This window comes from Anolis carolinensis, chromosome 3 (assembly GCF_035594765.1).
Source record: "Anolis carolinensis isolate JA03-04 chromosome 3, rAnoCar3.1.pri, whole genome shotgun sequence".
Lineage (NCBI taxonomy): Eukaryota > Metazoa > Chordata > Lepidosauria > Squamata > Dactyloidae > Anolis > Anolis carolinensis.
In genome coordinates, this window is record NC_085843.1 from 27,496,768 (window position 1) to 27,524,255 (window position 27,488).

At 43.0% G+C, this 27,488-nt stretch overlaps 1 protein-coding gene and 1 long non-coding RNA gene across 5 annotated transcripts in view; one reads left to right on the top strand and one right to left on the bottom strand.

The window, feature by feature from the left end:
* Nucleotides 1-1,286: 1,286 nt before the first annotated feature.
* Nucleotides 1,287-25,815, bottom strand: LOC103278430 (uncharacterized). The gene is made up of 3 exons (XR_506042.3): nucleotides 25,618-25,815; nucleotides 10,362-10,481; nucleotides 1,287-2,341 (listed from the first exon to the last, which is right to left on the bottom strand). It is a non-coding gene; the product is annotated as an uncharacterized LOC103278430 (long non-coding RNA).
* Nucleotides 25,290-27,488, top strand: part of rnf17 (ring finger protein 17) — an 82,518-nt gene continuing 80,319 nt past the window's right edge. Inside the window, exon 1 of one of the 4 annotated variants that reach the window (XM_062974616.1) lies at nucleotides 25,290-25,523. In XM_062974616.1, coding sequence (XP_062830686.1) covers nucleotides 25,382-25,523 — 142 coding nt within the window. In that variant the 5' untranslated portion in view covers nucleotides 25,290-25,381. The remainder of the gene's footprint in view (nucleotides 25,524-27,488) is intronic. The other 3 variants (XM_008107968.3, XM_008107969.3, XM_062974618.1) reach the window with 3 other exon arrangements.

Consider the following 27,488-nt stretch of genomic DNA (forward strand, 5'->3'; position numbering starts at 1 on the left):
ATATCTTTTCCCTGGCAAGACAATGTATGGACTGGTCAAACGTGAATTACATGTGATTTTCATTCCACCACAATTATGACAACTATATACTTGATTTGCACTAAAGCACTATTGCTTTTCACTTCAGGCACCCAAATATCTTAGGCTTGCCCAATAAAAAAACATACATGTGTGGAACAGACCTGAGAAATGCATGATGCACTGGTGATCGTTGCCCTCACGGTGTGATGGATCAATTCTGTTGGTGACTTCAAGGAAAATAAACCTTTCAGGAAAATCACTTTCGGAATATTACCGAAGGCATTGCAATCCTAGCTTTCCTCTATTAATTTGTGAGGTTCTAAAGGTGAGAAGATTTTCATTATATGAAGGTCACTGACTATATTAACATTTTCAGCTCAGCACATTTTGCATTGATTATGAAATTAGACAAGCAAAACAAGATTTCATAGAAACGTAAGAATTTTGCTGAAGTATCCTATATTAGGGAACCACAAGATGAGAACAAAATTGATGTTAAGACCAGCTGGACAAAAGAACTGTCTGATGGTTGGAAAAAATACTGTTTTGGGCTACAATACCATTCTCCATGCTAGCTGGGGTATTTGCAAACATGCTGGGCTTTTCTTTTCTTTTTTGTTTATTAAAGGCTATCCAAGTGTAGGAAATACCATGAAGCATCCCAGGATCATTCTATTGTACTGCTTTCACAAAACCTATTCTCCAAGAAAAATGATGGCAAAGTCTCCTTCTCTGAAGGTTATTATACAGAGGCTAGATGGCCTTCTTTTCGGAGTGCTCAGATTGTGTGTTCATGCATAGCAGGGGGTTGGATTGGACAGCCCTTATGTTCTCTTCCAACTCTATGATTTTGTGAGTCTATGAGTAAGTAACTAATACATTTCGGTATGGAAAGTACTGGGTTGATTTTAAACTCAGCTGGGGATTAGGAATAAAATATTTTCTGGTAATGCTAGAAGCTTGCAGTATAGTTCTGTTTGGAAAAAAAAAATCATACAGATCTCCAAAAAACAGTTTGTACAGAAACAAATACTTGGACTTCTAGAAACATTTTTCTCACTTTGAAGTGCCCTTGGACTGTGATCTAAAATCACTGTGTTAGAATCTTACATGTTCTTCAAACAGACCCATTCAAATTAAGGAATTTAAATGATGCCTGATTCAGTGGCCAGAGGTGGGAATCCTTAGCCTCTGTGGTCAAATCCAGACTCCCAGGAATGGATAAACTTCGACCCTCCAGGTGTTATGCACTTCGACTCCCCGCAAATCCTAACAGCCTACCAGCTGTAAGGAATTGTGGAAGTCCAAAACACCTGGTGGGCCAAAGTTTGCCCATGCCTGCTATAGTTCCAACTTAGTCTCCTGGCATTCCCCAGAAGACCATGCCTCCTTCCTCATTGTACAATCTTATGGTGGTTTTCCAGATGTTCTATGAGGTTTTCCCCATTCTAAATGGGTGAAATACCTGTCCTAAGGCTTAGAACTTTATCATACAAAGCTGCTATAGTACAGCAGTAGCACAATCACAGATACTAACTACATACCAGCATGAGCACTTTCCTTATCACAACTTTCTTTATTCATGCAATCATGCCAACTTGCTAATCCATGGTCTTGTGATTGTATTTCTGCATAGCCTTGTTGCCCCACCTTTCCACGCTTCCCTTGCTACATAATTCTTTTAAGATCTGAAGAAATTTTGCAGCAATTGCTAATTTAAAAAATTGTAAATATTGCTGTAAAACTTAAACAAACAGCTCAAGAATATTGAAAGGGAGGGAACAAAACTGCACAGGCACACATTATGTTAGTACCAGCATATCAGCACAGAAGCAGAATAGACCCATCTCACAAGAAGAATTGTGGGATCGGGAGCTATTGATGGGCTTTGCCCATCAGTAGTGGTGGGTTATTCACAGGGAGGAGGCAGACAGACAGCAGTGTTGTGTGATAGATATGCAGATTATAGCATCCTAAATTACTCTCAGTAAGAGCTTTATGTTAACATATATCATCATTCTCTTGGTTCTTTGTATTTTATCTTGTTTACAAATGGAATGATATCTAAACTGAATACAGTCCTTGGCCCGAAAGAGATTCCACATTTTTACTTTTATACGCTTACCTGGCTCTGTGCTCTATCTAATTTATTGGGACTGATGTCTGAGTGAACATGTATGTGACAGTTCTATGAATTCACCCTGTAACTTTACAAACAGAAAGGATTTCATTGCCTGCAGTTGATGAATGTTGCTAAGTTAAAAATGAAGGGGTAAGAGCTAAGCAAGTTGTCTTCACAGTTCCTGATTGACGGAGATCCCTGCAGTCAAGGATGATGACATTTAGATTTCCTCGATAATAAGTGTGACATTTTCAGAGCTAGGTTAACAACATAAAATGTCAAACCAGAGTACCACAGCCACAACAATCATAGCAAAACAACCAGAAAAAGGAGCAGGGATAGGTGTGATCAGCTGCCTCTCCCTACATGAGGCTATGTGACCTTGTGGACTCAAGTGTTATTGAACATGTAGAACAAAGGACGAGTAAAACAAGCTTAGGGTAATGAAAAGGAATTGCTACAGGTGAAAAGCTTTCACGTAATGATTGCTGTATTACATACCTGCCAGGAAAATTGATATTTCTTGACATTTGCAGATTCTAGTGCATCTGGAGTATTTTAAGCAAAATCCTTATTGATAGCACTAAATGAGAATGGGTTTGTAAACCTTTGAATCCAGAGTGTCATTGTAAAAATATGCAGAAAGTAAATACACAAATAAATTAAAATGGCTTGTGTGTTGGACCAGGATGCTGTAAAACTAGGGTCCAAATTCCTGGTTCTGCATCAATAACAGAATTTTAAAAATATGACTCACATCTAAGGACATTTAAATTGCTCAGTGAACAAAAATCAAAAGATAAAGAAGGCCATTTTAATGATAAACTCTTAGTGTTAACTGGTGGTGAATATGAGGAAGTTATCTCACATTATTAATGTTAACAACAAAGACTTGTAGTTTAATAGCTTGTATTGCTACTTCTACAATTATCCCAATATATCATTGCTGTTTTGAGAAAATCACAGTAGTCATGTTTATGTAGTATTAAACAGATTATTTTTGGATTTCTGCTCCCAGAAATAGACATGCCAGCTAGGAGATCAGGAAACTGTGGTGCAACTCCCCCCCCCCCCCCAAAACAAAAAAACAACATAATGCCAAGTAGCCTACAATGTTAGGCTTGATTGCCATGATACTTGTAAGAGACATCAATATGCTAAATTCATTGAAATTTAATTGGGAAGTACTATGCCTTAGATTTAGATTTAGACACAATTCCTGGGCTGTTTCTGGGTTATTTCTGCCGCTTGGGAGTTCTCCTGGATTCATTGCTGAGACTGGAACCTCAAGTCTCGCTGGTGGGCAGGGGAGCTTTTGCACAATTAAAGCTTGTGCGCCAGTTGCGCCTGTACCTTGGGAAGCTAGACTTGGCCACGGTGGTCCATGCTCTTATTACATCACGAATAGATTACTGCAATGCATTCTACATGGGGTTGCCTTTAAAGACTGTTCAGAAGCTTCAAGTAGTCCAACAGGCGGCAGCCAGATTTCTCACTGGAGTTGGGTACAGGGAGCATCCAACTCCCCTGTTATGTCAGCTCCACTAGCTGCCAGTCAGCTACCAAGCATAATACAAAGTGCTGGCTTTAGCCTATAAAGCCCTAAATGGTTTCGGCCCGGCTTACCTGTCCTAACATATCTCCCTCTATGAGCCAGCTAGGAGATAAAGATCTTCTGGGGAGGCCATACTCTCAGTCCCATCTCCTTCGCAAGTGTGGTTGGTGGGAACGAAAGACAGAGCCTTCACAGTGGTGGCCCCTCAGCTGTGGAACTTCCTTCCTTTAGATCATCCCCCTCCTTTCTGACCTTCAGAAAAAAGCTAAAAGTGTAGTTGTGGGACCAAGCTTTTGGCTAGTAAGTTACCAGTGCAATAAGTAAACACGGAATAGTACAATGACAACTGGAATGACCTCGGGCTACGGTATTGGATTGCATGATTTTAAATTAGTGGTTTTTAATGTTTGATATGTTTTAGTGGTTGCTTTTAATGTATATGGTTTATTTTGTTGGGATGTGTGTTCATGTGGCATCAAATTGTTGCCTAAATATGTGAGCCTCTTTGAGTCCCCTAAGGGGTGAGAAGGGCAAGGTATAAATGTGGTAAATAAATATTTGGGGCACTAATTCAGAAAATTGCATTGGATAGACACATCAGCTCTAGTTTCTTAGATATGGTTATCATGGTTTTCCATGGGTGAGCAGATGAAGACTGGTATATGGCATATGTTCTGTATCTCAAAAACTAGAACTTATAGGGGGAAACTAGTACCATCTCTGAAATCAGCAGGTCAAATATACCCAGAAACAGGGTTAACATTTCAGACACCAAAATGTGTGTTGGCTAGTGTTACAATTGCTAGGAAGGACTGTCTTATTATGGTTCCATTACTATCTAAAGAGTCAGTTCCAAAGAGTGTCTTTGAAAGGTTTCTGTTAAACTATGATGTGCCACAGGGCTCCCTCTTTGCGACCCATGCTATATGAAGCTACTGACTGATGTGATAAAGAGTTTTGGGTTGGGCTTCTCAACTCTGCATCTTGTCATCAGAATTGGTTAGGGGGTGTTCAGGCTGGTCCAGTGCCTGGATACTGTGCTAGGAGGAATGGGGTCAATTAAATCTGAGTATGATAGATGCTCTGTGCATTGGTGGTTGAAAACTACCACCACTTTTCTCCTGTCATTGTATCTGAAGGGCTATTCTAGGCTCTTAGCTGGGCTGCCTAGACTCTGTTCAATCTGGTTTACATAGAGCCAATCACAGGCTCATTTCCAAGGTGGGGGTGTTGATAGCTCCTGTGAAAAGCAGATGTATTGACCTCTAAAAGTCCAAGATGTTTAGAAAACTTTTCACCTTCCACTGAAAGATGTGCGACACTGCATTTGGAATTAATTTAATTCTGCTGATTCTATTAGTTAATGTTTAGCACATACCATTAACAAAGGTTTCAACTGACTATTCGTTTATTATTCTTTCTTTTGCTCAGTAAGGTGCTGGTTTCTGGACCTCAAATTAAATAGTTACATATGGGCTGTGGAAGATAACATAGGTAGAATCCACATGACAGCATGTTCTAAGATTCTCCTGAATCTGCTTCAGTTTATTTTTTATCCAAGTGAGCCCTGTTCTGCCACGCAAGCGTTTTTTGTTGGAGGATGTTTGGATACAACAGACAAATTTGATCTTGTAGGTTTCCTTGAAAGTATATGTTCTCTCCCATCTCATCGACATACTTTGAAAATATTATGTAGTGGTTTATTTTTTCACAATGTTTTCCTAGATTGAAATTGACTTTCAGAATTTGTAACTATTCTGTTTAAACACTGAAAATACAGGGCTTCACAGTCTAAAACAGGTGTAGATGAACACTCATCGTATCTCTCTTGGGTATCATGAATGAGGCCTGGGAAGTAGCTTTAATCATTCCCATCTTCATCAATGTTTGCCTATTTAAGCAGATGTGTCCATTAAATATGAAGCGCATAATTGAATTACTCTACACTCATATACCACATAAACTGTCAAGGGGAAAAGCAACTTAAAATAGCCTTTTAAAGTTTCTGTTCAAATTGGGGCTACCAATGAAAATATGTAGATTACTTTTTTAATCATGAACCACTTCACATTAATGGTGAACAACATGGCCCCATCTACACTGCCAGGAGCCCCACGTGGGGCAATTGGTTAAACCTTTGTGCAGGCAGGACTGCTGACCGACAGGCTGGCGGTTCGAATCCAGGGAGTGTGGGTGAGCTCCCTTTGTCAGCTCCATCTCCCCATGCAGGGACATGAGAGAAACCTCCCACAAGGATGGTAAGACATCAAACATCCAGGCATCCACTGGGCAATGAACTTGCAGATGGCCAATTCTCTCACACCAAAAGAGACTTGCCGTTTCTGAAGTTGCTTCTGACACGAAAAAAAGATCTACACTGCCACATAATGAAGTTTCATAATGCAGTTTAACTGCATTGAACTAGTATAGGATCCACACTGCCATATAATGCAGTTCAATGCAATTAAGCTGCATTATGAAGCTTCATTATGTGGCAGTGCAGATGGGGGCCATGTGGATGCTGCGGGGATTTGTGAGCCGTGCCTGGAAAAGTTACCTTTTGTACTGCAGATCCCAGCTACTCTCAACCTTTTTAAATTTTGTCTTCAGGCCGAGAGGTATTTTGTGGGAGTTTGGTTTGTATCCATTTGTAACTGTTCTCACCACCCTCTTATTATTCTTATTTTCTCATGCTTCCATAGTTGTATGTGTACTAGTATAAATGGCATATGAGTTGCATTAAAAAAATAAAATGTTTCCAAGCTGTATTTATGTCAACCTGTCCCTCACAAAAACATTTAAAATACATATACATATACATAAATATATAAATAAATAAATAAGAAATAAATGAAATGAAAATACACATACCAGGAAAGGTTAAGCAAGTTTTGTATTTCAAAGTGGACTTGGTACCTATGGTCTGTCTTCTACTGGCTTACTGTTAACATATTTTCCCTAACCAAATTCCTGAATTTATTTCTAGGCCTGAGAGGAACTAGAGAACTCACTGCACTCTTTTAACAAAGGATGCTTTGAAGTCTCATTCTAGATACAGAAAAGCTTGAGGTATCAAGGTGGGTTCTTTGAGTTTTCAGGTATAGACACAAATTTTACAGCCTAACATTTTCTGCAATTCTTCGCAGTCAACTCACTGTATTGTGAGTGTTACCTGACAACCTACCTTGACATTCTGCAACCCCTTCCTTCAGTCATCCAAATATCATCATTTTAATTTCCCTGTATGCTTGATTTTCATTGTTGCTTGACAAAGATACACATGTACTGTATTTTGCAAGGCTGTAGAAATGATGCTGTGCTCTTTTGGGGGTAGCACAGTAAAGATATTACCATAACATGGATTTTGGAATTTGCATACTCTTTAACACTTCACAAATGGAAACAGCTTACCTGTGGCCAAGAACATCAGAATGTCATCAAGATAAAAAAAGTTGTTGTTGTCTTTATTTATATCCCGCCTTTCTCCCCATGGGGACTTGTTAAAAAGCAAGGACAAGCTACAATTTGGTTTTGCCTGGATCTATAGAGAAGGGAAAGACTCTGCATCTTCTTCTCCTCCCCATCCCACACTGAGTTAATTGAATGTGAATTACTGCTGCAGTTGGAACTCAGTTTGCTGTGATTGAAGTAAAATGTAAGTGAAGGTGGAAATGATGAGGGCTAAAAAACTAGAATATTTTAAAACTAGCTGAAAAATGGGACAACCAGGGATTAGCAGTCCCAGTATGCTAGTAGTCTACCTTTTCATGCCCCCTCTGTGGGGAAAATGCAGGATGAAAGCATAGATTAGTAGCCTCCTACCAATGTAGTAAAATGTTTGTAGGCTCATTTTTGTGAGCTTAGAAAATTAAATTAAACTTTCACCCCTTCAGTTCTTTTGCTGCAGGGATACAATCTTCAGTCACCAAATATAAGGGTGCATTTTAGTTGATATTTGGAAAATTGGGAGATATATATCACAGATCTCTCAAAACACAAATTTATCTTGAGGCAACAAGGCTGCTAATTTTCAGCAGGTCTTGCCGTTATTTTTCAGTGTTGCAAGTGTGGAATTAGGGTGTAGGAAGTTTCAGTTTATTTTTCAAGCTCACAGTCTAGCCTGGCCATTGTTGTTCATGCATGGTCAGCCTTGTGGTTAAATTACTGCAAACAATTTCATATTAGATGTCCTTTGACAACCATTCATAAGCTGTAGCCAGTGTAAAATAAATCAGCTAGATTCCTGACTGGAACAGCTCATAGAAAGGAATTGCACCAGCTGCTATTTCACTTTTGGGCTGAATTAAATGTGCTGCTTAAATTATATTGAAAGCTCTACACTGAGACTACAGTACTGGTGCTGGCACTGGGTTCATTCCACTGCAAAGTGAAAATCTGGCTTTTTAAGTAAAAGCATTTCATTCAAATTTGTATATACGCAAACATATGGTATATAGTTTTGGATGGCTGTCACTTGAACTTTTAAACATACATAAAGCGTTTGCTAGGTCCTCCAGTGTGATTCTACTGTGATATGCTTCCCCCGAAATGACTCATGCTGGAGGACCTAGCAAATGCCTAGAGAAGGTGTCCACGGAATTGTTTCTCTCTTAGATTCAATGTAAGTAGCAGCCATACTTTCCTACTGTTTCATACTTTTTCATACTTTTTCGTACCTTTTCTATGTGGGGTTGCTCGTGAAGACGGCCCAGAAACTACAATTAGTCCAACGTTCAGCAGCCAGGTTGTTAATGGGAGCGAATTACAGGGAGCGGTCAACCCCCCTGTTTAAGGAGCTCCACTAGCTACCGATTATTTTCCGGTCCCAATTCAAGGTGCAGGTTCTTACCTATAAAGCCCTAAACGGTTCAGGACCCGTCTACCTTCGTGACCGTGTTTCCCCCAATGAACCTGCACAATCTCTTTGTTCATCCGGGGAGGCCCTTCTATCGCTCCCGCCTTCATCGCAAGCTCGGCTGGTGGGGACGAGGGAGCGGGCCTTCTCAGTAGTGGCCCCCCAGATCTGGAACTCCTTCCCTAGGGTGATCAGGCAGGCACCTACCTTTGCATCTTTCAAAAATGAGCTAAAAACTTGGTCCTTTCGTTGTGCATTTGAATAATTTAGTCCCCATGACCTAAACTTAAACATTAATACACTATTTTTGCACTGTTCTCTTTCCCTATATTTAATTGGACGTTCCTCATTCCAACTGTCGAGAAATATTTGCACTTTGTCCTTTTGCCCTGAAGCACTTTATAACTACATTTTTTTTTTGTGTCAGGAGCAACCGGAGTTGCTTCTGGAGTGAGAGAATTGGCCATCTGCAAGGATGTTGCCCAGGGGACGCCGGGATGTTTTTTATGTTTTGTGGGAGGCTTCGATCCTGGCAGCCTTCAGGGCAGCAACCCAACCTTCAAGTCACAAGGCTTTTATCCCCTAGGCCACCGGAGGCTCCTATAACTACATTATTGCATTTTAGTCTTAATGGCCCCTCCACGCTATCCCCCTCTATCAACCTGGTGGTCCATTTTATTTTATTTTATGTTTACTCATTTTATGCTCCAAATGAGTTTTTATGGTTAAGTATTGTTCTTGCACAATGTCGATTTTACTGTGTTTTTACTCATTGTAATGTGTTTTTTACTTGTTGTACTTTGTTTATTGCTTTGGGCCTTTGCCCCGTGTTAGCTGCCCCAAGTCCCTGCGGGGAGATGGTGGTGGGATAGAAAAATAAAGTTACTTACTTACTATATTAAAACAGATCAAGATAGTCAAATGTCTATCGCCAAAACTATTTGGGGAAAGGGTTTGTTTTTGCAGACTAACAATAGGTACATTTAGTAGTGTCAAGACATTACTTGTCATCACAAAAACAAGGGGCCAAAACCATGACACGAGGTCTTATCTTGGAAGCCAAGTCAGGTCAGCCCTGGTTAATACTTGAATGAGAGGCTCCCAAGGAACATTATGGGCCGTAGCCTATATTTCTGACATAGGTGAAGTTTGAGTAATCCTTGCCTAAAAAATGCTATGAAATTATAGACTATGTAGAAAGCAGGTGCACAGTTATCACTTATTGGTTACAAAATTGTTTTAAAAAAGGAAACGACAAGCCTAATTTGATTTTAAAATAAAATGCGGTTTAGCTGATGCTATTAACAGCAGCATTTCCCAAGAGCCTTTAAATCCCTTTGTTTACCATAGCACTAGAATTTGTGTAATATCATTATCTCTACTGAACTATGTCTGCCAATGATCTAAAATGAATGTAATGTAATATCATAAACATTTTCATCATGTGTGATTACTCGTTTTCATGCCATTCTGAAATCCCTGGCAGATTGCCGACTTGATGATACGACCGAGACCTTAAAAGGTTCAGAAATTGAACAGTTTATGAAATCTGCTACTTGAACTATCTGCTGGAGGAAACTCATTTGCAATCTAGAAGGACAAACCAATTTTGCTGGCTGTGTTTGTTTATTGCATGTATTATTTGTGAAACAGGCTTCTGACAATTAATTGTGGATTTTCAATTACAGTAGGACTCCAAGAAAATCATCAAGATCACATACAAAAAGGAAAGGAACAAAACAAGAAAACAAATGTGGCATAGTGATTAGAGGACCGGCCTGGGATTTGGAACATTTAGGTTCAAATACCTCCAGAGCTATGAAGTAGAGACTTGGACGAGTCCTCCTCTTTCAGCCTGATTTATCTCAAAGGGTTGTCAAGAGGATGAAATGGATAAGAGGACCGTCATGTATCATCCTTTGAGCCAACTGTAAGAAAAAGGGACAAGATTGTTATTAGAAGAATTACAATCATGCCTGTAGTGTCCTACAACTACACTGAAAACCACAATGATTGAACTGATTTGTAGTTCCAGAAGAATTGATATTACCTGGCATCATTCTAATACTGATTAGTTGATCATTCATTCACAAAAATCTGGAAAAAAGCTGGGATCGGTAACATACACTTTCACATGTGGATGGAATAGTTAAAATCATCTGATCACTGATCAGTGGATCACTGATCTAGCCTGAGAATATGGCCCCATCTACACTAATTATTGAATGTAGCTTCAAACCAATATTGAAGAAAGTGGATTTGCTGTGAAGATGATTACACTGAAAATCCTGGAACCAGTTTGAGCTGGATGGTTATTACACAAACCACAGAGCAGTGATGCACATTAAGGGCTTTCTTTTGCACTCTTTTATGGGAGTTTGTTGTCTAGCCACTGCAGTTTGAATCTAGCTTTGAATTGCATGAAAAGGCCAGTCTACCAGAATCTGTGGATACAGATATATACAGTGGTGTAGTAAAATTGTGTCCCTTATGTAAAAGGTCAAGATCAAGGTTTGATTTTTAATAATAATAATATTATAATAATATAAACTTTATTTATTTATTTATTTATTTACAGCATTTATATTCCGCCCTTCTCACCCTGAAGGGGACTCAGGGCGGATCACATTGCACACATATAATGTCAAGGACAGAACGCCACAAGATTCAAAGTAACAGAGTTTATTAGATTACAGAACTCAAAAATGCCCGTAAAACACAAGGGCCAGGCAGTTTTTGCCTTTAGGAGCAAAAAGGGGCAAAAGTAAATGTTCAAAAGATAAACCGGATTAAACCGGAGTTTAATCCGGGTAAAAACAAACTGCTTGCTTCAGCCTGGGTATAAACGAAACGAAAGCCAAGGAACAAAAGATACAAAGAATGCAACTAATTGGCAGCAGATTCCTCTCTGCTGCCAACACTGTGCTTAGAGTAACTTGCGTCGCTCCCCCACACACACAGCAGACAGGATCTCCAACACGAGTAAATCAGCCAAGGATTGTAGCAGTTGAGTAGACCAGTTCCGTTCCGTAGATCAAAGCCAGAAGCAGACGTTTGTAGTTTTTCCAAGTCCAAGAAGGGGGGAAGACAAGCCGTGGTCAGTTCAGTCCGAGTTCTCAAAGCAGGAGATGGCGTCCGTCAAGAAGACGACGGAGGGTCAAGCTAATAAGAGTAAGCACAGGTTTGCACAAACAAATGCCCACACAATCCCTCCCGCCGTCTGACCCTGGATTCCAATCAACTTACGTCACAGCACAGGAAAGCACACAAGTCTTCAGGGAAGCGTCCCACACACACACGGATCCCAAGCGTTTGCCCAGATTACCTTGCCCAACGCAATTTGCAATTGCTCCCAAGCCCCATTTTATGCCAGTTACAAATCTTCATCACTGTCAGCTGTCCTCCTTAACCCGGGCGTTTCCTCATCACTTTCCTCGTCAGAGCTGGAACACCTCTGACTACGCCCAACAGCATCTCCAGCTGTGGATCCCGTCCCATCCCTCCAGCTAAACCATGGGTCTAATCCTGAAGGTCCCCATTCATCTTCTGTCCCATCATGGCCAGTGGCACCCACTTCCTCCCTTACCCGAGTCCAATCCATCTCATCCTCCTCTGAGCTAACCAGCCCCTCCTCCATTCTCTCCGTAAACCCTTCGAAAGACTCCTCGTCAGATGGGGCTGCAAATATGTCTCGCAGTCTTTTTCTCTCTCGCTCCTCGAGAGTATCTGACTCTCGAGGAGTCTTACGCCCACGTCTGTCAGTAACAGAGCCATGAGGCTCAATCATAACACTATCCCCTCTCACAAAGGCCTCCTCCCCCGATGGCGGAGAAGTGGCAGTGATACCCTCCGCTATAGCACCACGACGACTAGAGGTATCAAGTTTCAACAGCGAACGATGAAAGACTGGATGGACCTTTAAACTAGACGGTAAACGCAAACGAAACGCAACAGAAGAAATCTTTTTAACGATAGGAAAGGGACCCAAATACCGAGGCGCAAACTTTCCCCCAGCCTGTTTAATATGTTTGGAAGATAACCACACCAAATCCCCTTCTTCCAACTCCTCCCCTGCCTGCCTGTGGCGGTCAGCCTGAGTCTTCTGCGTTGCCTTAGCTTCCAACAGTAAGCGACGGGCAACATCATGCAATGCAGCCATTTCCGAAGAGCGGTACACAGGGTCCGAAGAGACCACATTGGTCGACGGCGCCACACCTCCCCGTGGGTGAAAACCATAAGTTAGCTCAAATGGCGTATGCTGACTAGACGTGTGCACCGCATTGTTGTAAGCAAATTCCGCCACCGGTAACCACTTTACCCAAGCCGTGGGTTGATCTAAACAAAAACAACGCAGATACTGCTCTAAGAGCCCATTAACCCGTTCCGACTGTCCATCCGTTTGCGGATGGAAAGCTGAAGACACGTTTAACTTAGTCCCCAAACACTCATGGAAGTGTTTCCAAAAGCGTGACACAAATTGCGGAGCCCTATCTGAAATAATCACCTCGGGTGCTCCGTGCAAACGATAGATGTGCTTTGTAAATAGTAAGGCCAACGTAGGGGCCGCCGGAATGGTTGAACAAGGAATAAAATGAGCCAGTTTACTAAATAAATCCACCACCACCCAAATACAAGTATAACCCCCAGACTTAGGCAAATCTGAAATAAAATCCATGGAAATGATTTGCCATGGCCTCTCCGGAACAGGTAAAGACGATAACAACCCTCTAGGGCGCCCAACAGGCGTCTTACTCTGCTGACAAACGGCGCAGCTGTCACAAAAGCGCAGAATGTCTTGCCGCATCTTTGGCCACCAGTAGCTCCTGGTGATAAGCTGTACGGTCTTGAACCTGCCAAAGTGCCCAGCCATGGGTTCGTCATGGTGGGCTCTAATCACCTCCAACCTGAGGGTCCCTACTGGTACGTAAACCTGCCCCCTACGCACCAATACCCCGTCTTGATCCTGGAGATGCGGCAGTATGGTACGGTTACCTGCAGAGAGCAGCATCAGTTGCTCCTGAGTCCACACATCATCCTTCTGAGCCTCAAGGATCTGGTCATGTAACCCAAGCTCATTATCTACAACACACAGAGAGGCAGTAGGCAAGATGGTCTGACATACTACCTGCTCATTGGTCTTAAATTCCGGCTTGCGGGATAAAGCATCGGCCCGCAAGTTTGCCTTCCCCTCCACGAACTGTACCTTGAAGTTAAACCTGGAGAAAAACAAAGCCCAGCGGATTTGACGCTGGTTTAACTTCTTTGCTGTTTGCAAGTGCTCTAAGTTCTTGTGATCAGATCTGACCACGATCTGGTGCCGTGCCCCTTCAAGCCAGTGCCGCCACACCTCAAACGCCACCTTAATCGCCAACAACTCCTTCTCCCATATGGTATAGTTCTGCTCGAAGGGTGTTAGTTGCCGCGAGTAAAATCCACAGGGACGCAAGGTCCCTGAGGAATCCTTCTGAGACAATACAGCCCCCAACGCGTAGCTAGAAGCGTCCGCTTCTACCACGAACGGTCTGTCAACATCAGGATGGGTTAGTATGTTGTCCGATTGAAAACTAGACTTTAGTTGTAGAAACGCCTCGTGAGCTTCCCGCCCCCACACAAATGGCTGTTTCTTGCGCAGAAGCTGCGTCAAAGGTACCGTGAGCTTTGCAAAATTCGGAATAAACTCCCGGTAGTAATTAGCGAAACCCAAGAACCTTTGTACATCCTTCTTAGTCTTCAGCTCCTGCCATGAGTTGACGGCGTCAACCTTATGTGGGTCCATTTTAAGTTCCCTACCTGACACTACATGACCTAGGAACTCCACTTCAGGCACATGAAAGACGCACTTGGAAGCCTTGGCGAAAAGCCCATTAGCCCGCAGTCGGTGCAGAACCTGCTTGACATGTTGACGATGTTCTTTCTCGTCCTTAGAAAAAATCAAGATATCATCCAAATAAATCACTAAAAATTGGTCAATTAGGTCCCTGAACACATCGTTCATGAACCTCTGGAATACCGCAGGAGCATTACAAAGCCCAAAAGGCATGACTCGGAACTCGTGGCATCCGAAACACGTGTTAAATGCCGTCTTCCATTCATCCCCTTCCCGTATACGGATTAAGTTATAGGCCCCCCGCAGGTCAAGCTTGGTAAAGACCTTAGCCCCTTGCACCCTTGATAACAGTTCCGAAATTAAAGGCAGCGGGTACCTATCCCGAATGGTGTATTTGTTTAGGATCCGATAATCGCAGACCAACCTAAGTTCCCCAGTCTTTTTGGCTACAAAGAATACCGGTGCCGCAGTTGGAGAACTAGATGGGCGAATAAACCCCTTGGCTAAATTTTCATCTAGAAACTCCCGCAAAGCTTGCCTTTCCGGTACAGTCAAGGCATACAGCCTCCCTGCTGGCAGTTTCGCACCTTCTGCCAACTTGATGGCGCAATCATATGGCCTGTGCGGTGGTAATTTGTCCGCTTCTCTTTTACAAAATACATCAGAGAACTCCCCATACTCAGCAGGCACTCCCTCCATATCAGAATGAGTAACATTTAGAGTGCAACAATCCTGCCTCTTTAAGATCACTTTACGTGTTGCCCAATCTACTTGTGGGTTTACTACAGCTAGCCAATCCATCCCCAGGATCACATCATATCTAGGCAAGCTCGTAATATCCCACACAAACGTTCCCGTTACTCCCTGCACCTCCCACGTTACTGCTGAGGTTTCATGGTTAACCACCCCAGTCTCCAGCAGTCTCCCATCTGCTCCTTCCACCCACACGTCGCATGCCTTGCGCACTCTAGGAATGCCATGCTTCTTAGCAAACTCAATATCTACATAGGAGACCGTAGCCCCTGAGTCCAGCAGTGCCAAAGTAGAAACAAGTTCCCTTCCCCCAACAGATAATGTAATGGGTACGAAAACATGCTTCCTCCCCTCAGTTGACTGCTTGAGGAGCCCTAGTGCGTTGGACTCACGTCGCACTAGGGCTGGCCTTTTCCCGAAAGCTGGGAAGGTTTCACATTACAATTTTTGGCAAAATGCCCAGCATTCCCACAGTACAAACACAAGCCCAGCTGCCTCCTACGGCTCTTTTCCTCTGTAGACAGCTTTTTAAAGACCCCAAGCTCCATGGGCTCTTCCCCCATCACCACAGGTGCCCTGGTTACATGCATGGGTGGCGCACACATTGCTTTTGAGTGTTTACGAGCCTCGAACCTTGCGTCTAAACGCAGCACCTTAGCTACTAAGGCGTCCCAGCTTTCAGCCGGCTCCAAGCGTGCTAATTCATCCTGGAGCATATCACTTAACCCGGCAGTAAATAAAAGCATGAATGCATTTTCCCCCCAATCCAGCTGGTGGCGATACAGGTTAAACTTATTTAAGTAATCCAAAACAGTCCCCTTTCCCTGTTTCAACCGATACAGAGCCCACCCAGCGTTCTCCGTGCGGAGAGGATCCCCAAAAGTATCAGTTAACAACTTTTTGAAATTATTCAAATTGTCCTTGACTGGGTCATTTCCCAAAATTAAATTAGTGGCCCATTGTCCTGCGGGACCGGTCAACAAACTCAAAATAAAGGCCACCTTGCTAGTGTCTGTAGGAAAAGCATGAGTACTGAGCTGAGAAAAATAAAGCTCCACTTGTGCCAAAAAGGTTGGCAACTTGCACCTGGTTCCGTCAAAGCGTTCAGGAGTCAAAACATGTCCTTTCACAGCCTGAGCTGTTTGGCTAACGGTAAAAGCCGTTTGCAATTGGTCTACTTTGGCCCTTAACTCATCCATCGTCTTCCTGACGGGTTTATTGCTGCAATAAACTTTTTATGGGCGTTGGGCAATCTGTCAAGGACAGAACGCCACAAGATTCAAAGTAACAGAGTTTATTAGATTACAGAACTCAAAAATGCCCGTAAAACACAAGGGCCAGGCAGTTTTTGCCTTTAGGAGCAAAAAGGGGCAAAAGTAAATGTTCAAAAGATAAACCGGATTAAACCGGAGTTTAATCCGGGTAAAAACAAACTGCTTGCTTCAGCCTGGGTATAAACGAAACGAAAGCCAAGGAACAAAAGATACAAAGAATGCAACTAATTGGCAGCAGATTCCTCTCTGCTGCCAACACTGTGCTTAGAGTAACTTGCGTCGCTCCCCCACACACACAGCAGACAGGATCTCCAACACGAGTAAATCAGCCAAGGATTGTAGCAGTTGAGTAGACCAGTTCCGTTCCGTAGATCAAAGCCAGAAGCAGACGTTTGTAGTTTTTCCAAGTCCAAGAAGGGGGGAAGACAAGCCGTGGTCAGTTCAGTCCGAGTTCTCAAAGCAGGAGATGGCGTCCGTCAAGAAGACGACGGAGGGTCAAGCTAATAAGAGTAAGCACAGGTTTGCACAAACAAATGCCCACACAATCCCTCCCGCCGTCTGACCCTGGATTCCAATCAACTTACGTCACAGCACAGGAAAGCACACAAGTCTTCAGGGAAGCGTCCCACACACACACGGATCCCAAGCGTTTGCCCAGATTACCTTGCCCAACGCAATTTGCAATTGCTCCCAAGCCCCATTTTATGCCAGTTACAAATCTTCATCACTGTCAGCTGTCCTCCTTAACCCGGGCGTTTCCTCATCACTTTCCTCGTCAGAGCTGGAACACCTCTGACTACGCCCAACAGCATCTCCAGCTGTGGATCCCGTCCCATCCCTCCAGCTAAACCATGGGTCTAATCCTGAAGGTCCCCATTCATCTTCTGTCCCATCATGGCCAGTGGCACCCACTTCCTCCCTTACCCGAGTCCAATCCATCTCATCCTCCTCTGAGCTAACCAGCCCCTCCTCCATTCTCTCCGTAAACCCTTCGAAAGACTCCTCGTCAGATGGGGCTGCAAATATGTCTCGCAGTCTTTTTCTCTCTCGCTCCTCGAGAGTATCTGACTCTCGAGGAGTCTTACGCCCACGTCTGTCAGTAACAGAGCCATGAGGCTCAATCATAACATATAAGGCAAACATTCAATGCCATGACATAGAACAGAGACAGAGACAAGACGCAGGCACCGGGCTGGCCTCGAACTCATGACCTCTTGGTCAGAGTGATTTGTTGATTTGTTGCAGCTGGCTTGCTTTCCAGCCTGCGCCACAGCCCGGTCCGGTTTAGCCTTCTATTTTTTATATTTTTATATCCCACCACCATCTCCCCTAGGGGATTCGGGGCGGTTCATATGGGGCAAAGCTCAGCAACACAGTTAAATAAAAATTACATAAAAGCAATTCACAGTATAAAAATAGTATAAAAACAACAATATTGTAACAATAATTAGTGACATCAACTAGCAACGAGACACAATTTCTGTTCACTTCCTGGGTGGGTGGACTGAGTGCAGCAGTACAGAATAGGGTGATAACTAAAGTGAAAAATCATGTGACAGAAAAAGAGGACTGTAATAAAGTGCAGGATATATTGTTAATCCCATTTGGGACTGCTTATTTAAACAACTGTCTATCCAAAGGCACACCGCAACATCCAGGTCTTTAATTCTTTTCAGGAGGACAAAGAGGGTGCTAGCCTGATCTCCCTGTGGAGGGAGTTCCAGAGTCGGGGGGGCCACGGCCGAGAAGGCCCTCTCTCTCATCCCAACCAGTTGTACTTGAGAGGAAGGTGGGAGCGAGAGGAGGGCCTCTCCAGAGGATCTTAGAGATCGTGCAGGTACATAGGGGAAGATGCAGTCATGATGATAGGCATGTCCTGAACCGTTTAGAGCTTTATAGGTAATGACCTGCACCTTGAATTGGGACCAGAATGTTATGCCTGCCAATGGAGCTGCTTAAACAGGGGGGTTGACCACTCCCTATAAGTTGCTCCGGTTAAAAACCTAGCCGCCAACCTTTGTACTACCTGCAGTTTCCGGGCCATCTTCAAGGGCAGCCCCACATAGAGTGCATTACAGTAATCCAACCTTGAGGTAATTAGGGCGTGGACCACTGTAGTCAAGTCAGGCTTTATGGATGTATTTGGATTGTTGTTTACATGATTTTAATACAGTAGAGTCTCACTTAACCAACATAAACGGGCCGGCAGAACGTTGGATAAGTGAATATGTTGGATAATAAGGAGGGATTAAGGAAAAGCCTATTAAACATCAAATTAGGTTATGATTTTACAAATTAAGCAGCAAAACATCATGTTATACAATAAATTTGACAGAAAAAGTAGTTCAATACGCAGTAATTGTCAAGGACAGAACGCCACAAGGTTCAAGATAACAGAGTTTATTTAATTACAGAACTCAAAAATGCCCGTAAAACACAAGGGCCAGGCAATTTTAGCCTTTAGGAGCAAAAAAGGGACAAGGAAAAAACGTACAAAAGATAAACCGGATTAAACCGAAGTTTAATCCGGGTAAAAACAAACTGCTTGCTTCAGCCTGAGGGTAAACAAAACAAAAGCCGAGGAACAAAAGATACAAAAGGATGCAACTAATTGGCAGCAGATTCCTCTCTGCTGCCAACACTGTGCTTAGAGGAACTTGCGTCGCTCCCACACACACAGCAGACAGGATTTCCAACACGAACAGATCAGCCAAGGATTGTAGCAGAAGAGTAGACCCAGTTCCTTTCCGTGGTTCAAAGCCAGAAGTAGACGTTTGTAGTTTCCAAGTCCAGAAGGGGGAAGGCAAGCCGTGGTCAGTTCAATCCGAGTTTTCAAAGCAGGAGATGGCGTCCGTCAAGAAGACGACGGAAGGTCAAGCTAATAAGAGTAAGCACAGGTTTGCACAAACAAATGCCCACACAATTCCTCCCGCCGTCTGACCCTGAATTCCAAACAACTTACGTCTCAGCACAGGAAAACACACCAGTCTTCAGGAAAGCGTCCCACACAGATCCCAAGCGTTTGTCCAGATTACCTTGCCCAACGCAATTTGCAATTGCTCCCAAGCCCCATTTTATGCCAGTTACAAATCCTCATCACTGTCAGCTGTCCTCCTTAACCCGGGCGTTTCCTCATCACTTTCCTCATCAGAGCTGGAACACCTCTGACTACGCCCCACAGCATCTCCAGCTGTGGATCCCGTCCCATCCCTCCAGCTAAGCCATGGGTCTAATCCTGAAAGTCCCCATTCATCTTCTATCCCATCATGACCAGTGGCACCCAATTCCTCCCTTACCCGAGTCCAATCCATCTCATCCTCCTCCGAGCTAACCAGCCCCTCCTCCATTCTCTCCGTAAACCCCTCAAAAGACTCTTCGTCAGATGGTGCTGCAAAAATGTCTCGCAGTTTTTTTCTTTCTCGCTCCTCGAGAGTATCTGACTCTCGAGGAGTCTTACGCCCACGTCTGTCAGTAACAGAGCCATGAGGCTCAATCATAACAGTAATGCTATGTAGTAATTACTGTATTTACGAATTTAGCACCAAAATATGATGTTTTGAAATCATTGACTACAAAAATGCATTGGATAATCCAGAACGTTGGATAAGTGAGACTCTACTGCATGTTGTAAGACACAGGGCCCCCTGGTGGCGCAGCAGATTAAACCACTGAGCTGCTGAACTTGCTGATTGAAAGGTTGGGGAGCAGGGTGAGCTCCTGCTGTTAGGCCCAGCTTCTGCCAACCTAGCAATTTGAAAACATGCAAATATGAATAGATAAATAGGTACCGCTTCAGCAGGAAGGTAACAGCGCTCCATGCAGTCATGTTGGCCACATGACTTAGGAGGTGTCTACGGACAACGCTGACTCTTCAGCTTAGAAATGGAGATGAGCACCCATCCCCACAGTCGGATACGACAAGACTTTGTCAGAGGAAACCTTTAAGCCGCTTTAGGTTCCATGAGGGAGAAAAGCAGGATATAAATAAAGATTTATTATTATCATTATATTATTTAAAACATGTTTGCAACTATGATTCTAAGAACATGTCTAAGGCTGTGGAACTCCTTGCCAAGGGAGATTAGGGAAGCCCCCTCACTCATGTCTTTTAGGAATCAGCTGAAGACCTGGATATGGAACCAAGCCTTTGGCCCATCCTAGGATATGGGTTGATATGACGTGATAGATTCTTTGGATTAATATGAAGTTGAACACAGACTGGCTCTGACTTTGGCTCAATTCTACTGCCTCTATTGTAAGGTTCACACGGTTTTTATTGTTTTAATTAGATTTGGATATCAGCTTTTAATGGTGTTTTCCGGCTGTTGGTTTCACTACATTTTGTATTATATGTGGCATCAAATTCTGCCATTGTGTAAGACTGCTCTGGGTCCCCCTGGGGGAGAAAAGCAGCATATAAATAAATAAATAAATAAATAAATGTCTCTAGCATTGTTCTGTACCATTGAAGTAAACAGTAAAAGTCTAACATACATACAAAGAAAATTAGCATTTGGCTAAAACTCAGACTATGCCTTTTAACAATCCTAACTGATTTGCCACATTATACAAAAATGGTACATTCTTGATTTAAATGATCTAAACATAGCATATAACTATAATTTTAAAAAATTCAGGATGAGCGATGTTCAGATAATACAGAGCTTTACTGTATTTCTATTTTTCTGTTATTGGTGTAGGCATAAAAACATTTTCCAAGTACATTGCAGACGGAAAAAATGGAAGAGGCATACCAATCCCTATGGATTACACCTATGTAATTACAATTTGTAGTAAAGACAACAATACAAGCATAACAAATTCAGGAAATAGAATATCTTGTTGTTCCAAATGCAATTAAATATCATGCATATACGTGCAAACTAACTGTAGTGTTGGCAGAATGCCTAATAAGTGAGTGCTTGGTATCCTTTGGGATTTTGTTTCAGGAATTAAAAAATATTTTCAAGTTGATTTCAAGATGAAATCTGTGGATACAGAATTTATGAAAACAGAGGATTGCAAATAGCCTGCTTCAGACAGAACTAAATAAACTCCCTATTGGGAAGGTGTTCTTGTGACCATTGATTGAGAGATTAACATTTCCTTTTGAGGTTTGTAAGAAACATCCCTTTCCTTTTTTGTCTTATTATGGGTTTGCATTTACAGTTTGAATAAAGCGAAGTTAACAAACTTCTATCTGAAATCGTTTTTATTTCTGTGGGTTGAATAAACTATATTGGTGCCTATTTGTGCAAACTGAAAAAATATTGTAAAAGAAGCTTTAAACATCCTCCATCATTTCCTATAAGGGCTTGACCAGATAATACTTATAATAACACAAACTGAGAAAGGATTATCTGCTTTAAATGGATTATATGAGTATACATTGCCATATAATCCAGTACAAAGGAGATAATCTGGATTTTATATGGTAGTGTAGAAGCGGCATTAGGCTCCATCTACACTGCCATATAATGCAGGTTGAAGACTGAACTGAATTAAACTGGACTATATGAGTCTACACTGCCCTATAATCCAGTTCAACCTGCATTATAATGGCAGTGTACATTGTCTTGGAATGGAAACTACATTGAAGACAAAACTGCTTTTGTTACTGGTAAAATCCAGAGTTTATCTTCCTATGAATTTGAAGGTTTTTTTTAATACTGGTAGCCAGATTTTGTTCATTTTCATGCTTGTGGATTTCAATGACTTCTCTGTGTAATCTGACGTGGTGGTTCTTAGAGTGGTCCAGCATTTCTGTGTTCTCAAATAAAAAACTCTAAAATCAGTAAATAAAGAGCAACACTCAAAAAACAGAGGAATTCCAGACAAGAAACAATCAGGGCCTGCTAACACCTCTCAACAAAGGATCCCCCCAGGCACGAAGCAGCCAGGCTTTGAAGTTGCAAGGCTATTCAATGCTAATCAAGGTGGCCAATTGGAACACTCACACTTTCCTCACACAGACAAGAGTTCTTTCTCCCACCCTGGATCTTCCATAGATATATAAACCCCACTTGACTAGTTTCCAACAGACCTCACAACCTCTGAGGATGCCTGCCATAGATGTGGGTGAAACATTAGGAGAGAATGCTTCTGGAATATGGCATACAGCCCGGAAAACTCACAGCAACCCAGTGATTACGGCTATGAAAGCCTTTGACAACTTCTTCTTCTTATTATTCTTATTCTTATTATTATTATTATTATTATGACACAGCAAACAAGATAGATATGCTGGATTTCATATCACAAAATCACAAGTCGAACACTTCCCAAGTGTCTAGGACTGTGTGATGTATTTTCGGATGATGCGTGCAGATCCCAGCAGGGTGGCCTTTTGCAGTTGGCAGATCGTAATTTTGTCAATGTCTATTGTTTCCAAATGCTGGCTGAGATCTTTTGGCACGGCACCCAGTGTGCCAATCACCACTGGGACCACCTGCACTGGTTGTTGTTGTTATTATTATTTTGTGCTTTTCCTGCATGGCAGGGGTTAGACTAGACAGCCCATGTGGTCTCTTCCAACTCTATTATTCGATGATTCTGTGACTGTGACCTCTTAAACAGCATCTCTCTCATACCAGTCATGTATGATTTGTGCTGCAAACGTTAGGGCAGCATTTCTCAATCTGGGAATCTGGACCCCGGGGGGGGGGGGGTGTCAAGAAGGGGATTTCAGAGGGGTCTCCAAAGGCCATCAGAAAACATATTTATGATGGTCTTAGGAACCTCTTTGGCAGAGAAGGATGAAGATCTCTCCACCTGTTCTGAATGCTTTTTCATTGTAGGTGAACTATAAATCCCAGCAATTACAACTCCCAAATGTCAAGGTCTCTTTTCCCCAAATTCTATTGTCCACATTTGGGCATCTTGAGTATTCATGCCAAGTTTGGCCCAGAGGCTGAGCCATCATTGTTTGAGTCCGCAGTGGATATAGATGAACTACAACTCCAAAACCAAGGTCAAACCCCACCAAACCCTTCCAGTATTTTCTGTTGTTCATGGGAGTTCTGTGTGCCAAGTTAGGTTCAATTCCATCATTGGTGGAGTTCAGAATGCTCTTTGATTGTAGGTTAACTATACATCCCAGCAACTACAACTCCCAAATGACAAAATTGGCAGAGTAATTTGCAACGCAGCAGTAGTTGGATGGAGTCAGTGGAACGCAGAACGAAGAGACACCCAGAGACTTTAGTAAAACTATATACAAGTTTTACTGTAAGCAGTAATAAAGACAAACAGACTTGAAGACAATGGACACAGGACTTGACTTCTCAGCAGACAGCACTCAACACAACTCAGAACAGAACTGAACTTATGCAAACAGTAATGCACAAACACTCCCCAGCTCCAGCCCCACATCAAGGTCATCACAGCTTCTCAGTAATTAACTCTTTCCATACTATAATACACTCTGGATGATGCAATCAGTATGCAACACAGACAAGACACAAATTTCATTTAAACACTACCAATACACAAATCCCACATTAACAAAAATCAATCCCCACCCACAAACTCTACCAGTATTCAAATTTGGGCATATCAGGTATTTGTGACAAATTTGGTCCAGTGAATGAAGATACATCCTGCATATAGGATATTTACATTACGATTCATAACAGTAGCAAAATTACAGTTCTGAAGTAACAACGAAAATAATGTTATGGTTGGGGGATCACCACAACATTAAGGGGTCACGGCATTAGGAAGGCTAACTTGAAGGTTGGGTTGCGGACCTGAAGGCTGCCAGATTTGAATCCCACCCGGGGAGAGCGCAGATGAGCTCCCTCTATCAGCTCCAGCTCCATGTGGGGACATGAGAGAAGCCTCCCACAAGGATGGTCAAAACATCAAAACATCCGGGCGTCCCCTGAGCAACGTCCTCGCAGACAGCCAATTCTCTCACACCAGAAGCGACTTGCAGTTTCTCAAGTTGCTCCTAACACGGAAAAAAAAATGCCCACACCCACTGAACTCATGACTAACCTGTGTGACTGAGTTCTGTGGATCTATTTTAAGCACGACTAGACCAGGATCCAACCCATTATGTGTGAAATCACAGTATGGTTCCTGCAGCACCTTCAATCCAGAAAGGTTTTGAAAGCGATGTACAGTACAGTAGAGTCTCACTTATCCAACATTCGCTTATCCAACATTCTGGATTATCCAACACATTTTTGTAGTCAATGTTTTCAATACATCGTGATATTTTGGTGCTAAATTCGTAAATATAGTAATTACTACATAGCATTACTGCGTATTGAACTACTTTTTCTGTCAAATTTGTTGTATAACATGATGTTTTGCTGCTTAATTTGTAAATTCATAACCTAATTTGATGTTTAATAGGCTTTTCCTTAATGCCTCCTTATTATCCAACATATTCACTTATCCAACATTCTGCCGGCCCGTTTATGTTGGATAAGTGAGACTACTGTATTGGTAAACGTTAAATAGGGCCAAGTCATTCCTCAGCAAATCTGATTATAGCTGAACCATACTGCCATCTTGTGTCCTAGGCCTGTAATTAATTGATGCAGAAAGGAAAAAGCCAATATCCTGTTTAGATTAGGTTTCAGGCACATAAACGCCTGAAATAATGAGACCACACAAATCTAACAAATGCTTGTGTGGTTGGGTTTTGGAGTGCCCCTTAATTCTAAAATAAACCCTTTGCATATAGCATATAGAAGGCCAATTATTTGGCCTTCTATTCCTGACGGCTGTTAGGAATTGTGGGAGTTGAAGTCCAAAACACCTGAAGGACCCAAGTTTGGCCCATGCCTGGTATATGCGCGCAGTAGGCGTTCGACGCGTCGTGATTGGCTGCAGAGAAGCCACGCGGGGCTCTCATTGGCTAAGACGCACGTGCGGGACTCACGGTCCCAAGAAAAAAGTGGGAAGAGGCAAGTGGGAGCTGGCTCAGTCTACGCTGAGCTGTGAGGAGAGAGGAAGAGGAATAATGGCGTCGCTTTCGGAATTCCTCAAAAGCGGACGAGGTCGAGGCCCGCGGAGAAGCCCTTTCGAGGGCCGCAGTTCTCGGGAAGCGCCCGTCCAGCGGAGGGGGCGAGGAGCAAGCGCTCCCTCAGGTGAGCCCAACTTAGGTATGCACACCCACGACCATTTACTTTATTTGGGAGCTGTAGCTTCTCCTCCTGGGGCCCTTGTAGAACTACAACTCCCAACGTTGTGCTATACCTTGTGAGTCATGGCAGTTCAAAAGGGTGCCGACGTTCACAGTGTGGATGAGTGCAAATTAGGCCGCAAAGCTTTCCTCCTCGTTTTCCTCAGCTTTGCCGCCATGTTGTCCTGTAGCTTGTCCGCGCCCTGCAGAGGAGATCGCGCGCCGTTTCTCATTGGCTGAGGCGCACGAGCGGCGGTTCCCATTGGCCGAGGCACACGTGCGGAGCCCAAAGTGGCAAAAGGGCTCAAAGTTTGGAAGGGAAATGGCGGATGGGAAAGAATAACGCGTTCTCTTTCGGATATTGTATTTTGCAGTTCCTTTTGAGAGCGGTCCTCTGTGACTTGGGCCCTCCAGGTGTTTTGAACTTCCAATTTCCACAATTCCTAACAGCTGGTACCAGTGGTTCTCAACCTGGGGTCCCCAGATGTTTTTGGCCTACAACTCCCAGAAATCCCAACCAGTTTACCATTTGCTAGGATTTCTGAGATTTAAAGGCCTAAAACATCTGGGCATCCCAGGTTGAGAACCACTGCGGTAGGCTGTTAGGAATTATGGGAGTTGAAGTCCAAAACATCTGGAGGGCCCAAGTTTGCAATTGCCTGGAGATTCATTCATATTTATTTGTATCCTGCTTTTCTCTAAAAAATTGAAAGTTAAAGAGAACAATAGAACTTACTTTACTTAGGTGATCCCTTGTAGCCCGAGGATGGCTCTCCAGGTGTAGTGTCTTGGTGGTGAATGCATTATTTATTTATTTAAAACATTTATATTCTGCCCTTCTCACCCTGAAGGGGACTCATGGCGGAGCACAACATATACAGTGTTCCCTCACTTATCGTTGGGGTTAGGTTCCAGGACCACCCGCAATAAGTGAAAATACGCACAGTAGGGACACTATATTTATTTTAATATTTATACATTATTTTAGTAGTTATACACTATTTTAAGTCTTTATCAACCAATCGCCTCCTTCTCCCCCCGTTGCCGCTTGGGCTCCTTTTCTCTCCCTTTGGCTTCTCCTTCCTCCCTCCCTTCCTTAGGCTGTAAATTGTAATTTTTTATGATTTATAATAGTATTTTAGAGTTTATTTAGAGTAACTGCGAAACAATGAATCTGCGAAAAGTGAACCGTGAAGTAGTGAGGGAACACTGTATACGGCAAGCATTCAATGCCAAAAATTAAAATAATTATAAATATACATAAACATTACAACTTTAAAATCAGTTGTTTAAACCAACTCAGGACACCATGCTGGCTCCGGTGAGTGGAGTAGGTTTCCTATTATTGCCTCATTGCACTGCCCCAAAGGCTTGTTCCCACAGCCAGGTCTCTACCATCTTTCTAAAAGACAGGAGGGAGGGGGCTGATCTAATCTCGCCAGGGAGGAAGTTCCATAGCTGATGGGCAATCACTGAGAAAGCCCTGTCTCTCGTCTCCACCAATTGCGCCTGTGACGGTGGTGGGACTGAGAGCAGGTCCTCCATGGAAGATCTTAATCTCTGTGGTGGTTTATAGAGGGAGATGTGTTCAGACAGGTAAGCTGTAAACAGCAGAAGTCCTTGTGGAGACCTACTCTTGACCCGCATGTTCTTCAGCAATGAGGACATTCTTTCCTGATGTTTTGCCTGCATCTATGGCAGGCACCCTCAGGCTATGAGGTATATTGGAAACCAGTCAAGTGGGGTTTATATATCTAATCCAACCAGAGAAGTCGGCCATAGCAGAGCACTTGATGAAGCAAGCTGGACACAGCATATTATTTGAGAACAGAGAAATGCTGGACCACTTTAACAACCACCATGTCAGACTAGACCAGGGGTCCCCAAACTAAGGCCCGGGGGCCGGATGCGGCCCTCCAAGGTCATTTACCTGGCCCCCGCCCTC